At 36.9% G+C, this 15,409-nt stretch overlaps 1 protein-coding gene across 1 annotated transcript in view; it reads left to right on the forward strand.

Annotated features, from left to right (window-relative positions):
- LOC122806206 overlaps window positions 1-15,409 on the forward strand; it is a 330,963-nt gene that overhangs the window by 256,541 nt on the left and 59,013 nt on the right. Inside the window, exon 4 of the mRNA XM_044076434.1 lies at window positions 9,549-9,657. Within this exon, the coding sequence (XP_043932369.1) occupies window positions 9,549-9,657 (109 nt within the window). The remainder of the gene's footprint in view (window positions 1-9,548; window positions 9,658-15,409) is intronic.

Genomic DNA, 15,409 nt, shown 5'->3' on the forward strand with positions numbered 1-15,409 from the left:
TACTACAGGGGTGCTCTCTGGAGCCTTGAACCAGGTCTCAGTTATTGCACATATATTGATGTTCTCCATTTTTAGGAGTGCCTTGAGAGAGTGCATTTTGAGGTTTAGACTTCTAGCATTGAGTAGCATTACCTTCAGATTTTGCATGCTTGTATCTGTTACGGTGGTGGTTTTGTCCTTTGAACCTTGCCTAAAAAAGGCACTATAGGGGTGGCAAGAGCTTTAGCCAGTAACCTGAATCCCAGGGGTGACAGGTGCAGACCATTTCTGGCAAAGCATCGTGGTTTGTCGATCATGTCATCCCAGGCAGACAGATACTGGATCCCCTTTGAATGACACCAGAAGCTTAGCCAATTGTTAAAGTCAATAATTTTGTCCTTATATTGTGGTAATTGTGGTATCATTCTGGGCGAAGGCAGGATGCTACTCAGGGCTAGGGCCATACCCGCTTGGGCCACATGATCCGAGAGCTCTTCCATGTCTCTTTTCATGTAGTCCAGGGAGGTCCGTCTCAAGTCATTCACTCCAACATGGACAATGACAGAGTCGTATTTGTACTTGTTGTGGAGTGACTTGAGTGCATGTGTTATGTGGCTGATCCTGGCACCCGACAGGCAGCTAACTGTAATTTTCTCCTTGTTCAGCCTGGTGGGTGGGACATCAGTGTGCCTGACTATAGAGTCCCCTATGACTAAAGTGTTGGGTACATTGTCTTGTTTTATGGGCTGTTGTTGGGTTGCACACTGGTGTTGTGAGCTATGTGTCATTTTGGTTGTGACTGGCGTTTGTTTGTGTTTCAGCTTCAGAGGTCCTTGTTGCTTGGGCAGGTTAATGCTAAGGGCCTCCGCATATGTGGGTTTAGTGTTGCTATGTGTGGGCGTTCATGGTGTGGGTTTTGAAGGGCTATGTGTTGCTTGAGGTGTAGTGCAGGTGTTATCCTTCTCATCTTGACTGTCTAGCACAATCTTGGCTGGAGAGAGCTTTTCTTCCAGTTTGCCTATGTAAGTGCATCTCTCGCAGGTTGCAGTGTTGGGTGGTAGGAGGAGAGGGTTGTCTGTTTACATGAGGCAGTTGCTGCACTGCCCCAGTATGCACAGATTCACCAAGTGGACAGGAGAAATCACCAGAAGCTGACCCTTGGACATGCCTGTTTAGGTGCTTTTCTGTAAAGTACAAGAGCTATTTTCCCTTACTTTTGCAAGGTACTTTGCAATTATAGGCCTTATTAACAAGGAGAGTTAAGTGCTTGTATCAGTTTAAGGCTTTCTAGTGCTTTCTAGCAGGTTCTAGAACAAGTGCTAGTCACAGGGGTTTAGCTTTTAGTGCTACTACTGAGAAACCTGCTAGTTCTAATGAGAAATTTGAAGAGCAGACTTTCTGGCACCTGGAATAGTTTAACTGTAGCCCTGCGGTGCTGCACAATGTGAAAAATGTGCAAACATACGTGTTTTTAAGCCAGAAAGTTGAAAGGGATAGAAATCAGCCCAAAATGGCTAAAATTACAATTTCAGAGCTGGAAACCACTCCTGTAGTGTTAGACAGGCAGTACAATCTTCACCATTCCCACTGGTAATCAGTAGGACTTCCCTCTACCACAGCAAGGTCTGGATAGCTCTAAACACAGAAAATAAAGTCCTGAAACCAGCAAAGCCTGGGATCTGGACTATACTAGCTAGGAAAAGTGGGAAACGAGCAAACAAGATAGTATTTTTTTTGGTTAAATCAGGCTAAACAATGCAATAATACACTAAATAAACACAGAAAAGGCTAACGCAATTGAGTGTGTAGCCCTAAACAGTAAATACAATTAGCACTCTATAAAATTAGGAATTTAAAACTTTTTAAATGAAACAAGGCAAGTACACAACTGAAAAACGAATTAAGAGGCAGTAATACAGTAGAATAAGTAGCTAGTCTACATATACAGAAAAGTCTATATATACAGAAAAGCAGCTAAAACACACACACAATTTAGATGGAGTACAACCTAGAGCACTTGAGTTGTAGCAATATTAAGGCAAATACAGGTTTAATAAATGCACTAAAATATAGTCTATATTTCCAAAATGTTTGTGCACAGTCAGAACACAAGGATATTCAGACAATTTTTTTTTTTTTTTAGAAAGGGAGAAAGGAACAGAAGGGAAGAAACTAAGTGGGTTGGCCTTCTCAGATGTTCTCTCTGTATTAGGTAGAATGACCTAATGACACAGGGTTACCACCTGTCCCACTTTGCGAGGGACAGTCCCTCTTTGGGCTGTTGTGTCCTGCAAAAAATTGTAAAAATGGCAAATGTCCTGAGATTTTAGGACAAAATTGTTTGCTATATTTTATGTAATAGTTGCATAAAACAGTTATTCTGTATCTGAAACATGTAAATGTTATAAGAAACAGAATAAGCAACTAAAATGCTGCAAGAATAAGCTTTTATTTAGGCAAAAAAAGTGAAGTTATGTCCTTTGTACTGGCCATGGATATGTTTTGGCCTACAAAATCAGACTTTTGTACTAAAAATGTCCCACTTTGGGCATTTGAAAAGGTGACAACCCTAAATGACACTAGACTGGGAGGAGTGTCCAAGATCAAATTTAGAGTAGGGGCGGGCAACTGCAAGGCCAGCAGGTATAAAGACAAGATGCCAATGGGGGTGGGGGTGGGAGAAAACACTACAGAAATGTTTATCACAAGTGAGCCAATAGGTATGAAATACAAGTATGCAGTATGCAGTATACAATAAAAAATGCTATAAATATCTAGAATAAGCAACAACTACTACAAATAAGCAAAAAAAAAAAAAAAACAGGCTAGTTATTGCTATGTATCACAGATCAGCTGCTCCTCCTCAGATAGCTCTGTGTGTAATGGCTGAAACACTCAAGTGAACTTTAGAAAGTTGAAATCTGAAAAAACTTTAGAAAAAGCTCAAAAGTACCAGTGAGGTGCTTTTTCCAAGCCGTAGCCCTGGCAACCCAACTAGACAATGCCCAGAAATACTAAACTCTCACTGAAGTGGGGGATTGTCTTTGCTAACTAAGATGGCCTGGACAATGAGCTCAGAAAACAGCCTCTAACAAACAACTAGGCCCACAACACAATCAGGAATATGGAGAATATTACAGCTACTACCTAAACTATTTTAGGCAGAACACACTGCAGAAATGTTTATCACAAACACAATCAGGAATATAGACAATATTACAGCTACAGCCTAAACTATTTTAGGCAGAAAACACTACAGAAATGTTTATCACAATTGAGCCAATAGCTATGAAATACAGTACAAGTATGCAGTATACAAAAAAAATTGCTATAAATATCTAGAGTAAGCAATACATGCTACAAATAAGCAAAAAAAAAAAAAAAACAGGCTATTTATTGCTATATATCACAGATCAGCTACTCCTCCTCAGATAGCTCTGTGTGTATCCCAGCTCTCCTTATCCCAGTTTAAACAAATGCTAAGAGCCTATCTAGTAAACTCATGGCTATGCTCCTGCTCTAGCCCAGGGTAATTCACCAAAACTATTGTATCTACTCAACTTTTTCCCAGCCACACTCACAATCTAATAATCTCAGTAACATATTTCCAGTCTCTTCTCTTCTCTTAGCAAACACTAGCAATACTTCTGGTCTTCTCCTTTTATTGACTCGGGCTAATATTGTCAACCATATTAAGGATTCAAATCATAGAAATTATAAGTGATGTATCCATTTAATTGTTTTATTTGACATCCAAGGCTCATTCTTAAAACATCTGAACATCTGGATTTTGAAAGTGGTCAAAACCTATAGATTTTTACTTTGTATTTGCCATTACTGTCTACTGTGTATTATTCATTATTTCCCAACATCTATGGCTTTATTTTACAAGCCATTTATTTACTCTTGTAATTTTTTATTATTGTAAAACCTAAGGTATTTGTATTCTATAGTTTTACTAGTACTTCTAGTCTATGCTTAGTAATGGGAGCTTTTCTCCCAGGGCCTCTGCTGAAAAAGGACCTGTGTCCAGTCAAACTTTCCTGGTTAACAAATGTAAATAAATAAATAAATAAATAAATAAATAAAACTTGTTATTTTAAACTGTAGCAAACAGTTGTTAAAGTTTTTAACCTGCCTACACAGAGTGCTAAAGCACTTAGATTTTAGTATAAAAAAAAGATTTTCTTTCACTTTTAAACTGTAGCAAGCAGTTTGCTACAGTTTACACACCATACACAGAGCACTTCAAAGCTTAAGTTTGACCACAAATGCCATATCAGCTTTTAAAAGACAGTATTGCACTAATGAGTAATCAGGATGATGGATGGCCCCCAATTGTGCCCCACTTTGTACCAGGGCAGTTGCCCCTCTCACTCCATCCTAGCTAAGCTACTGAGATGCAGAAACCTTCTAGAAAAAGAGACAGTTCAGTAATTCATAATGATTACTGAAACATTATTTCTCCCTCCCTCCCCTTGCTGCCTTATCCCTAAACCTGATCCAGAGCCTGGTTCTACAAAAATGGGTTCTAAAAGTTGTTCATGAGGTTTATAGATGAGAGTGGGAATGTCCAACTCCTTTTCAGGGAATTTCACCACATCCTCCAGATTAGATTTCACTATTTTTCATAGTAATCAAGCAAATGCTCTCTCTGGGAGTCATAGAAACATTTTCCTCAGATCAGTAGGGGAAAAAGCTTTCATTCAATATTTTTTGGTGCCAAAGAAAGTTTCTGCTTAGAGACCATTTCTCAACTTGGTGAAAGTTCCAAAATTCAAAATATTGTCTCAGCAAACATTATTACCTCTCATTCCTCCTTTATCACCTTCCTATTGTCACAGATTTCTGAAGTTTTCTAAGGTTTTATGTGTCTGGATTACATTATCAGTTATCTGCGTTATCCTTTGAGTTGTCTACTGCTCCAAGGGTCATCACAAAGTGTCTAGCTCTTGTGATACCCCATTGCAGACTACAATGTATCCACATTCTTGCTGTCATAAACTTGGAAATTTGCTAGACTAAAATGATTTATGTTAATAATCATTGTCTGAAGGATATGAAGTCTGAAACTTAAATGTATATAATTATTTAGTGACTTCATTCCTCAGTGATTTGAAAGAAAACCACAAATTTTGTGAGGAACAGACAAAAATATGAGGCAAAAATCTGGACAATTGAGAGGTATGCTAGGAAATTTTATATTGGCAAGTGGAAACAATTTTCTAGTTGGTGTCTAACCAATAACCAAGAGCCTATCTAGGATAATGTACCACTGTTTATAAAATATTTGTGTGAATTACTTTCCTCTGGCCTGTCTTAGTCCTTTACCAGGGTGCATCTTGTGGCTATTAAAGCATGTCTGCCCATGGATACTTCCCTATCGTTTCTGTTTTTGGTAAAATAGTTTCTTAAGGGGATTTTACACATTAGCATTCTAGAAAACAAGTGGCCTCTTCCTGGTACCTTAAATCAGCCCATCTGTCTGATTTAAGGTTTACTACTTGGAAGATTGTACTTCTTAGTGCTCTGACATCTGCAAGAAGGGTATATTAGTGGCAATCTTTCATGGTAGGTGCAACCTATCTAGTCTTCCATGGAGATAGACTCTCATTATGAACAACTGACATAACTTTGAATCAAGGCATCAATCTCATAGTGCAGAGTGGTAATTTCAGTAGTTAATAGGAATGGAAGAAGAGAATCAGAAAACAAATTGGGGGGGATACTGATAATTGTAATAAGTCCAACTACATGTATTACGTGAGAGATATCACATAGGCTCTATGAATGTAAGATGAGTACTATCATTCCTATATGATTGTCCTGTTTAGGTGATATTTGCATTGTGCCTTTTTTAAGAGATAGTTTCTCAATGTAAGTCTGTTTTTTAAATGAAAGAATGGATGCTATTTGTTCTGGGACACCTTTCCAGATTTTGGGGTGGGAGGGCAAGGAATGAGAAGCAGTGATTGGAGTATTTCAAATTAGTCTGAGGGGTCCACAGGTTTCGAATAGTTACTGAGAGCTATAAGGCAGAAAAGGGTCCGTCTGAAAGTCTGTTGCACAGTAGGGACAGTTCTCCTGAGCAATATGTTTAAAGATCAGGGACCCTAGGAGGAGGGCAGTTCTATGTAGGATAAGGAGTATTGATTTGGCATAATAGTTAAGGTCTTCATCTCATAGACCAAAAGTGCAGGGTTTGATTCTGACCTTGGATTATTGGTTAGGTATAAAATGGCCCTTCAGGGAGGTTAACCTACTATTTAGCTATGAACTTAATATAGCCATATAGCTTTTTGAAATGCAATACAATGATATTCTTTTCTTGGTGACAAGGTTATGAATCAGCAGACATTGTTTGATGGGTGGTAAGATTCTTTTTTGAGGCAGCGGCAGCAACTAAGAGTCCATATTCTTGTTGTGGTAGCAAGATTATCTTCCCTACAGAACTTCTGCCTGTGGAGAAATAGACAGTAGGAGATGTTTCAAGCCCAGACGAGGAGTTTGTTAACTTTTAATTTTGTTACTTGAATATGATATTCAAAATTAAGTGCTGGAGCTAATCAAATTCCTTAATATCTGTAGTTCTGAGCTGTTTCTAAGTCTTCTTTTTAAGTGTAGGTAATAATCCAGTAGGTGGAATTTTTTTGAGTTTATGGGGGTTCCCATCAACATTGTTTTGTTTTTCTTTATAGACTTGTCCAGATGTATAAAACAGATGTAAAACGACTTCCCTTTTATATTAAACCCTCCCAAACAACTACCAATCATACAATAGCATTAACAAAATGAAGAGCCTGACATAAATTAAAAACACCATTCTCAAAAACTACTTTAAAATGCACTATAAGATATTCATCATGATGTTAATAAAACACTATTTCTACACAATGGAGTTACACCTCAACCACATAATGCGCTAAAATCCATATAATACAAAATTATTAAAACAGTGCAAGCAAACTACTTAAATAAATAAATAAATAAAAAAATAAACATGGATAAATATCACCATCTACTGTCCAACTATAAAAATTACACCTAAGTTAAAACAATGTTATATACTCAGTAGTATTCTCCTATAATGTAAATGAAAATGTGATTCTAAAATATAATTAGGAATATTATTTAATGGGAATTCCAAAGTGTTATTCACTAAAAAACCTTATTTCAACAAATATGGTAGGGTAATCCTAAAACGAACTAATACACAGTTGTCCTTAAAGTCTAGCTGACCTTAACTTCAGTACAGGAGCGAGGGAGACATTGTCATTCAACCCTGGGGGTCTGTTAACCTCCAAAATAATTTGCCAATAGACCTCCCAATATTCTGTCCTGGTTTACCACCAAACACCTCTGGCATCTACAGGAATTTTTTCTAATACAAAAAATAAAAACTTGGCTGTGGGACAATTCTTAGATATATATATATATATATATATATATATATATATATATATATATATATATATATATATATATATATATTATGTATGCTTATATAGAGCACTTGTCAAATTTCTATTACGTATATCATTCATGTGCTCATAAATATTTCTTTTAAATTTTCTTTCCATTTTACCTGCATACAATGCTGTGCCCTTATTGCACATTGCAATATAGACCACCCCAAATGAGTCAAATGTATTGTAAGTCCCACTAGTAATGCACCTGTATCTATCCTCTGTTAAAACACTATCCCTGTGGACTATGTACTTACATTGTGGGCACATTCTACATTTGTACGTGCCCACTTTATTCTGGTTAGAAACAGTTTTTTGATTCTGTTCCATTAGGTCTTTGATATTGAGACCCCTTTGGAAAATACATCTAAAAGGAACATTAAAATACCACCCAAACCAGATAACCTGGAAAATCCTTGTTATTCCTGTTCCATGATGTTTCTAATAATGCAAGCATCTTCATTAAACTCTGTAACAAACGTGTGCTCATAACCCCCACTATCTTAGGGGTCACTAAAGGAAGTTGTGACTTCAAAATTATGATCTTCCATGAGGGTTTCAACACCTAAAATTGTGCAAAACCTATTTTTACTTCCTTCACTAACTTCCCTATATACCTCATCAATCAAATTTGTTGGATAATTCCTATCCTTAGACTCCTCAAAATCTCACACTCACCTTCAAAATCACCATTATCAGAAGTCATTCTACTAATCCTCACAAATTGCTCTTTGACAATGCTCTTCTTTTGACTATGGGGTGGGCACTAGCAGAGTGAAGGAATGAATTAGAACAGGTCTTCTTACAATACACTTTAGATTTATAACCCCCATTATGCTTGTGTAGACTCACATCCAAATAGTCAAGTTTTTCACAGTCTGCATTATAAGTAAATCTTTAAAAAAATGGTCATAATAGAAATGCATTCAAAGAATTTCAAAAATTTAACTTCAGAATCCACCCAAAATATAACAATATCATCCAAAAAACACTTGTATAACACCCACAATCCTTAAATTGGGAAATCAAAACAAACTTGTGTTCCCAAAACATCAAAATGATATTGGCGTAAATGGGACTACACCTGGCCCCCATAGCAACACCACTAACCTGTTGGAAGAATTCACCTTCAAAAAATATAAAATGTTATTTTAAAAACATATCCATCAATTCCAAATAAACAAGAAGATCGTTAAACGGTAAATCTCCATATTCATTGATGGCTTCCTGAAACCATCTTAAACTCAGGTTGTGGGGTATACAACTGAATAAATCCACAATGTTTATAGTAACAAAGAGCAAGTCATCCCTATATAACTCTGATTTTACATTTCTTAAAAAGTCCCAGGAATCTTTCAAAATGTTAAATGTTAAAATATAAAAGGGAAGTAGTTTTATGTGTGTTTTATACATCTGAAGAAGTCTTCGACGAAAACGTGGTGTACTGTCAAGCGTTTATGTACTAGTCTTGGCCTCGTTTTTGTTTTAATTAAAGTTTTTCACTCTGAGTTAGGTTGGCATGGTTTAGTGACTTTTGTTTGGTTATTAGTTGCTTTTGGCACTAATTTCTCCATTTTGGTTTTGTTTCTTGGTTTTCTTTATATTGAAAAAAAGCTTATGTTTGTTAAGCCATTTACTGAGTTTTGAGACGTTGTGCAGCAGTTGTGTTGCAGTTGATCTTTTTTGGAAGTAGGAGATGGTCCAGGTTTGTAGTCCACATAATCTGCATAAAGAATGATGGACAGTAGATGGAGGTCTGTTGGGAATTTTGTTAATATATTTTAGCTGAAAAGCTTCATCTGGTGCTATGAAAATATTCTGCAATGACTTGTCCTCATATTCTAGCTCTTCTGAAAATCTTGACTTATTGCAGGTGCATAAAATTACTTTTTCCCAGTACTTGTAAGGCTGCAAAAATGTGTATGCAAATGTTCTTTGAAAAAAAATACTCCTAAATTTTTAACAGTGATTTGCAATTACCCATGCAGAAAAATACTGTAAAGCTATGAGATAAAAAATGAGATGGCCTGATATAATCTGGAAGAAATAATTGCACTTTATTTAAAATACATAACAACATGCTGACTTTGTGTTGCTTTACAGGTACTAGACCACTGCTGGAAGGAATACCTTGTCCCACTCCAGTACCACATAATTCTTCCTGTCCCATAGAAATACGCACTTCTAACTTTCTGATGAACCACCCATTCAGGTCAGAAAATGTTGAGCATTATTTACTAGTTTTATTAACATTCTTTTTTCATAAATTTTATAAAAGTAAGATTAAGTGTTACAGTTCTTCTATAGGGATAACTAGTATAATTTCCTCTTATGATGTTGCTAGCTTGCCACATTTTTGAATTTCCTGTTATTCATGTATACAGGGGTACCCATACCTTCAGCTAATGTGTTTTGCATGTCATGAATAGGGTTAGGAGCACACACACAGTGCCAGAGGCTATAAAGTTCACAGAAGCTATTTGTGAACAGCGCAGCATGCTGAAGGAATATTTCAGAGAATCTGCTACAGATACGATTTCAGAAGATGTTCTGACAGAAGTCCAAGTACTTAGCTATTCGGTGTAGGATAACTACGGGTTTCACGCATATCCATCTGATTCCAAAACACATCTTGCATGCACAACGCAACTGAAATGCAACAAACTGCCACATTGACTCTGTTTCTGTAATCCTGGGCATATGCTTTACAGACCCCAAGGAATAAAAAACAATACTACAGAGTTTGCCAAATTCTGTAGCAAAAGAACAAAAACAAAAAAAACATAAAATGCAATTTGCTGTTAACAACCTGCAACAGGCTTCCATGATAGAAGCCATAAATGAGGCTGTGGCTGTGCACCATAGAAAGCATCTGGCTCAAGTCAGAGCAAGACTATAACTAAACCAGCTGTTGGACCAGCAAATAATTTACAAGTACGGCCTAGACAGGCAACTGTTGAATGAATGGAGGTTCAAAGACAAAAGCATCATGCCACCAGAGTCTGCTGCATGCATTTCACATTAAAATACTACACAAACTAACAATTAAACAACAGACAGAAAGCATCAGAAAACCTTAGGATCCATAGGTAGGTGGATACTTTGTATACTGAACCAGTATTTATAACACCTTGTGCATCATTTTCAGAAATATCCCTAACAGCAACACCATGTCTTTAACAGTTTTGTTAGGAAACATGAAGTAACAACTATCCATAATATCAACATAACATAGTGCATACAGATAGTGTCAGGTTTCCATAGTTACACCATAGAGTGCAAGGAATAACCATTAAAAAGTATGGGTAATCCGTAAATTTGTCTTTATGTACTGTTCACATCTGCAGTGTAAATTTGTCTATACACCTGCATATGGGAATGCCATCAATTAACTAAAATAGGAGTATTTCTATGCATAAAGGTCACTCAAACATCAATTCAGTACCTTACAACAATTTCTGTTAAAGCTCACATTTTCAACAAAAATAAATGTAATCAGGCACCTTTTGGATCTCAAACATCAGTCCAGTACCTTACAACAATTTCTTTTAAATCTCTCATTTTCAATAAAACTAAATTTAAATAGGCACATTTGTTGTGATAATCACCAAAACAGAAATGCTACCAATTGCCAATGTACCTCACTCTGAATCACAGAAACAAAGTGAACCTAATGTGCACCCACCTTTAAGTACCATTTGCTCCATACATAATTAATGAAGTTCATTAAAATGCTAGGTTTTGGAATTCCATTTGTGCACTTCTGGGTAAATTGGCTTTATGCACGATAATGCCCAGGTGTATTGAGCAAACACCCAATAGGTATCAATAAACAGATCCTTGTGTAGCACGTGCCCATTATCTGCTATTGATCTGATAACATAACATCAATGCCACTTTCAAATATTGATTTTGCTACATTCACAGATCAGACCATTGCTACCTGCGAACTGAGTTGGACCTCTGTGACCATTTCTCTGTTTTTGCATTTTTCAGACATTTTCCATTGGAGGATCATGATGGCTACTTCAAGGATGCTAAGATGCATCCATGCACCCATATGGACCAAGGAGGAGACCACCCAGATGTTGACCATGTATGCTGGAGTGGAGCATCGGATGAAAACCAGTCCAAGGATCTTCATAATGATATACATATGGAACTAGATTGCAAGGGAGTACCGAAGATGGACAGTTATCTCTGCACTGGATTTCAAGTTCACCACTGCTATCATGACCTGCATTGGAGGAATATGGAGAACCTTCAACAGAGGGTCACTGAGATGTAGAGACAGCCCATAGATCTCTATGGTAAGTGTGACCATCCTATGTATACTTGAGCATTCCTATGGAAGTTAAAGATATATCTGTGTCCAATATATATATATATATATATATATATATATATATATATATGTGTGTGTGTGTGTGTGTGTGTGTGTGTATATCAGATAGATGTTTTTTATAACCATTAAATAGCTGTTGTGGCAATTATTTCATGGGGCTAATTAAGTGGACGTGGTAACTGCTCTCCATGTAAGTATAGGTTTGATTCCTGTGATGTTAATTTTTTATTAGTAATGTTTATAATATACAGAATTATGAACTTTGTAGCTGTACATATGTTTTACAACAGCTAACAACATAATTTCACACAGCCACTGTCCTCGTGCATCACTGATGCCTAGAGCATCTAGGCCGCGGATAATTGTGCAATTTGTAGTTTTCTGTTATAGTACCAAGGTATCTCATACTGCACGATTATATGTCAGAATAAAAACTCATACATAACTTCTTTACTTCATTCCTCCTAATAAAGTAAACAGTCACGTTTATTTGAGATAAAAGGAAAACCTGTCTAACTGCTTACACATATATCAATTATGTGTTGATAGCTGTTATTTCTTTCCAATAAAATGTCTTATATGTGTTTGTAGTTTCCATATTCATCTGTTATCTGCAGAAATTTGAACAAATAACTGCAGTACCTGTTTGTTAAAATGTAACCCCTGCTATCTGTTAGCTTGGCTTATAAGGAAACTGCATTTTGGTGTGCTGTGGGTTCAAATCCACGTAGGGGAAACATATTTAAAATTGTTATCTTGGTTTAATTCACCCATAGCATTTCTTTAGAGAAGCTGTGTGTGTTACGAATAACTGAGTCAGTCATCGAATTATTACACATATGCCTGTAATCCTTAATGGTCTACTAACATCAGCTTTTTAACAGCAGAGTTGGTAAAGCAGTAACTGTTAGTTTAACAGGAACATGTGCTGGCATTTATCTTGACCTGTTAGAAATCTGGCCAGCGCACCTGCATTTTGACATACTGTGAGTTCCAATCTACATAGGGGAAACATATCTAATATTGTTATCTTGGTTTAATTCGCCCATAGCATTTCTTTAGAGAAGCATAATATAGTTATTCATATTATTGCATATTTTGTGTGTGGTTGTGAATAACTTGGCTATTTATCGAATTCCTACAAAAATATTCGTAATTTGTACCAGTCCGTTAGTATCAGCTTTTTAACATCAGGGTCAGTAAAGCTTGCTACAGGCTGTTATATGTCTGACCAATGCTTTTGATAATATTGTATAATTTGTAAAAGTGCTATCAAATTCTGTTTTATCACTAGATATTACATTCAGTTCAAGAACATTATCATCCTCATCATTTGAGGGAGTGGGATGGGCAGATTTACAGTTGAAATGCAGAACAGGGAAGATACATGTATTTGTTCAGTGATGTGTAATTTGCCAAGGAATTCATGGCCCTTACACATGCATTACTGTGTCCTTTATGTACAGCAACTTGTATGGTTCTGTTTATGAACCATACAAGTTGCTGTATATAAAGGACAAGTCCGCGGTGGTGGTGCTGCAGTAGCATTGTTGCCTCACAGTAAGACACTGTCCGGTTCGATTCTCAGTTAGAGCGTCTTCTGCGTGGAGACGTGTGAATGGGCGTACCTTCATTGAAGGTTGTGCGTCAGGGCTGGCAACTCAGTACGTAAAAATCAACTGCCAATCATTAGCGGACCGGACTTCTGCTGTGGCGACCGCTAACCGGGAAAAGCCGAAAGTCACAACAACAACAAGTGATCTGCATTATATAACTTGTATGGTTCTGTTTATGGAAGCTATATGATAAATGACACTGTCCCACTGTGTGAGGACTGAATGATTTCCATAACTGTTAATGTTTCTGAACACAGTACTGACATGAATGAAGCTTTTCAAACCCCTTACTTACATGACCAGCACATATTCATACTTTGAAATCCTAAGCCAGGATTCCTAGCAGACTATGCCTCGTCCAGATGATGTCATAAATCCAAGTCTTTTCACTGCATTCGTAAGATGCCTTTTCAGTCTCAATGGATTAGCTAGGTAGATAGGTTGGAGTTTGAATTTCCATTGTAGTTGCAGGTTTGAATCTCACATTCTCCAATCAGCACTAAAAGATAATACAACCTGTATATAACACTAAAAAGCATATATGGTGATTATATAATGCCCTTCACGAGTAAACTGTTCTGAGCAATGTACATTACTGTTATTTGAGGAAATGCACCATTCATACCTTCTCTTTTATGTTTTCAGGTAATGAAGATTGTACCAGGACCAAGCTCTGTGCATCAAGCGGATGTACAGGCTTGAGAAGCAGTGGAGGGAGACTGTGCATCGAGGGATTACTTTTTAGGTTTTATGAAATGAAATGAAATGAATCTGATCCTTTTTACAGGCCTGTATTTTTCATATTAACATGTATATTGCTTAGAATGCAGTAATACCCATCATGCTTCAGTAAGGTAAATGAAATTATCACACTATAGCTATGCTTATAACTGTGATTGAAATCCAAAAATGTTGAAATATCATGTAGCATTAAACCATTTTTTTCAGAAAACAGTTTTTTAAATTGTACTCCACAACCTAAACAAGACCTGGGTTGGTATATTTCTCACATTTGTAGGTAAAGGTGCATTTGCTCTTTTAGTGATTGATATGTTGTTTATAGAGTGTTCAAGTATTGTCACACTGCTGTTCAATATTATATTACATTTGTCAGTAATACCTTGAGTGTTTTTGATAAAATATGGTAATAGCCTAGGTCTACTGGTACTTGTCCAGATAGACATTTCTTATGTAACAGTTTATAATCAGTGTATCCTGCAGTTCAGCACTGGTATTGTATCTGCCTACAACATCTTGGCTGTTTTTTTTTAAACACAGTTATAGCCTTGGTTTATTAACACTTGTGCAGATAGACATTTCATTGCAGCAGTTCATAACCAGCTCATCCTGCAGTTCAACATTGGTATTGCATCTGCGTACATCACTTTGGGTGTTTTTGATAAAACGAATGCCTAGGACATTGAGGGGCAGGAATTTATAAGGTACCTTTGTCCATAATGGATGTTTATCGGCCCCTGTGTAATTTTTATTTTCGTATTAAGCTCTGCTGTGATCTTCATGGGAATGCTCTGTATGATAGACATTTGCTTTTCTTTTCTGTTGTGTGTTACATTTAATTTTGACAGAACATGGTACCCATAGACATTCTCCTATCAAACAATGACAAGCACATGCCAGGCCACTGCCAGAGTCTTCAGATGATGACTGTGATGACGATGATGACAATGATGAGGAAGCTGGACCCACCCCTGCCAGAAACATCATGCCTGCAGCCCTGAGGGGATGCTGCCAGGACCAGAGTAGAGATGATTACTGGGAGGAGATCAGGGAGGTTGTGACCAATGTGTTCTGAACACAGATGAGGGACATAATGTGGACATTCTTCCAGGATATGGTACAGGTTATGTGTGATTCATTCAAGGAGATAGCTTGTGAGGTCATTCATGAGTCTCAGCCCCACCAGCCATGTCCCTCTGGTCCGTAAGTATTGTTTGTTTATTCCACTTGTGTCATGCTACCAACATGGTGATTGCCATATAATT

Source organism: Protopterus annectens, chromosome 7.part0 (genome assembly GCF_019279795.1).
Source record: "Protopterus annectens isolate FY-2018-M chromosome 7.part0, PAN1.0, whole genome shotgun sequence".
Taxonomy (NCBI): Eukaryota; Metazoa; Chordata; order Ceratodontiformes; family Protopteridae; genus Protopterus; species Protopterus annectens.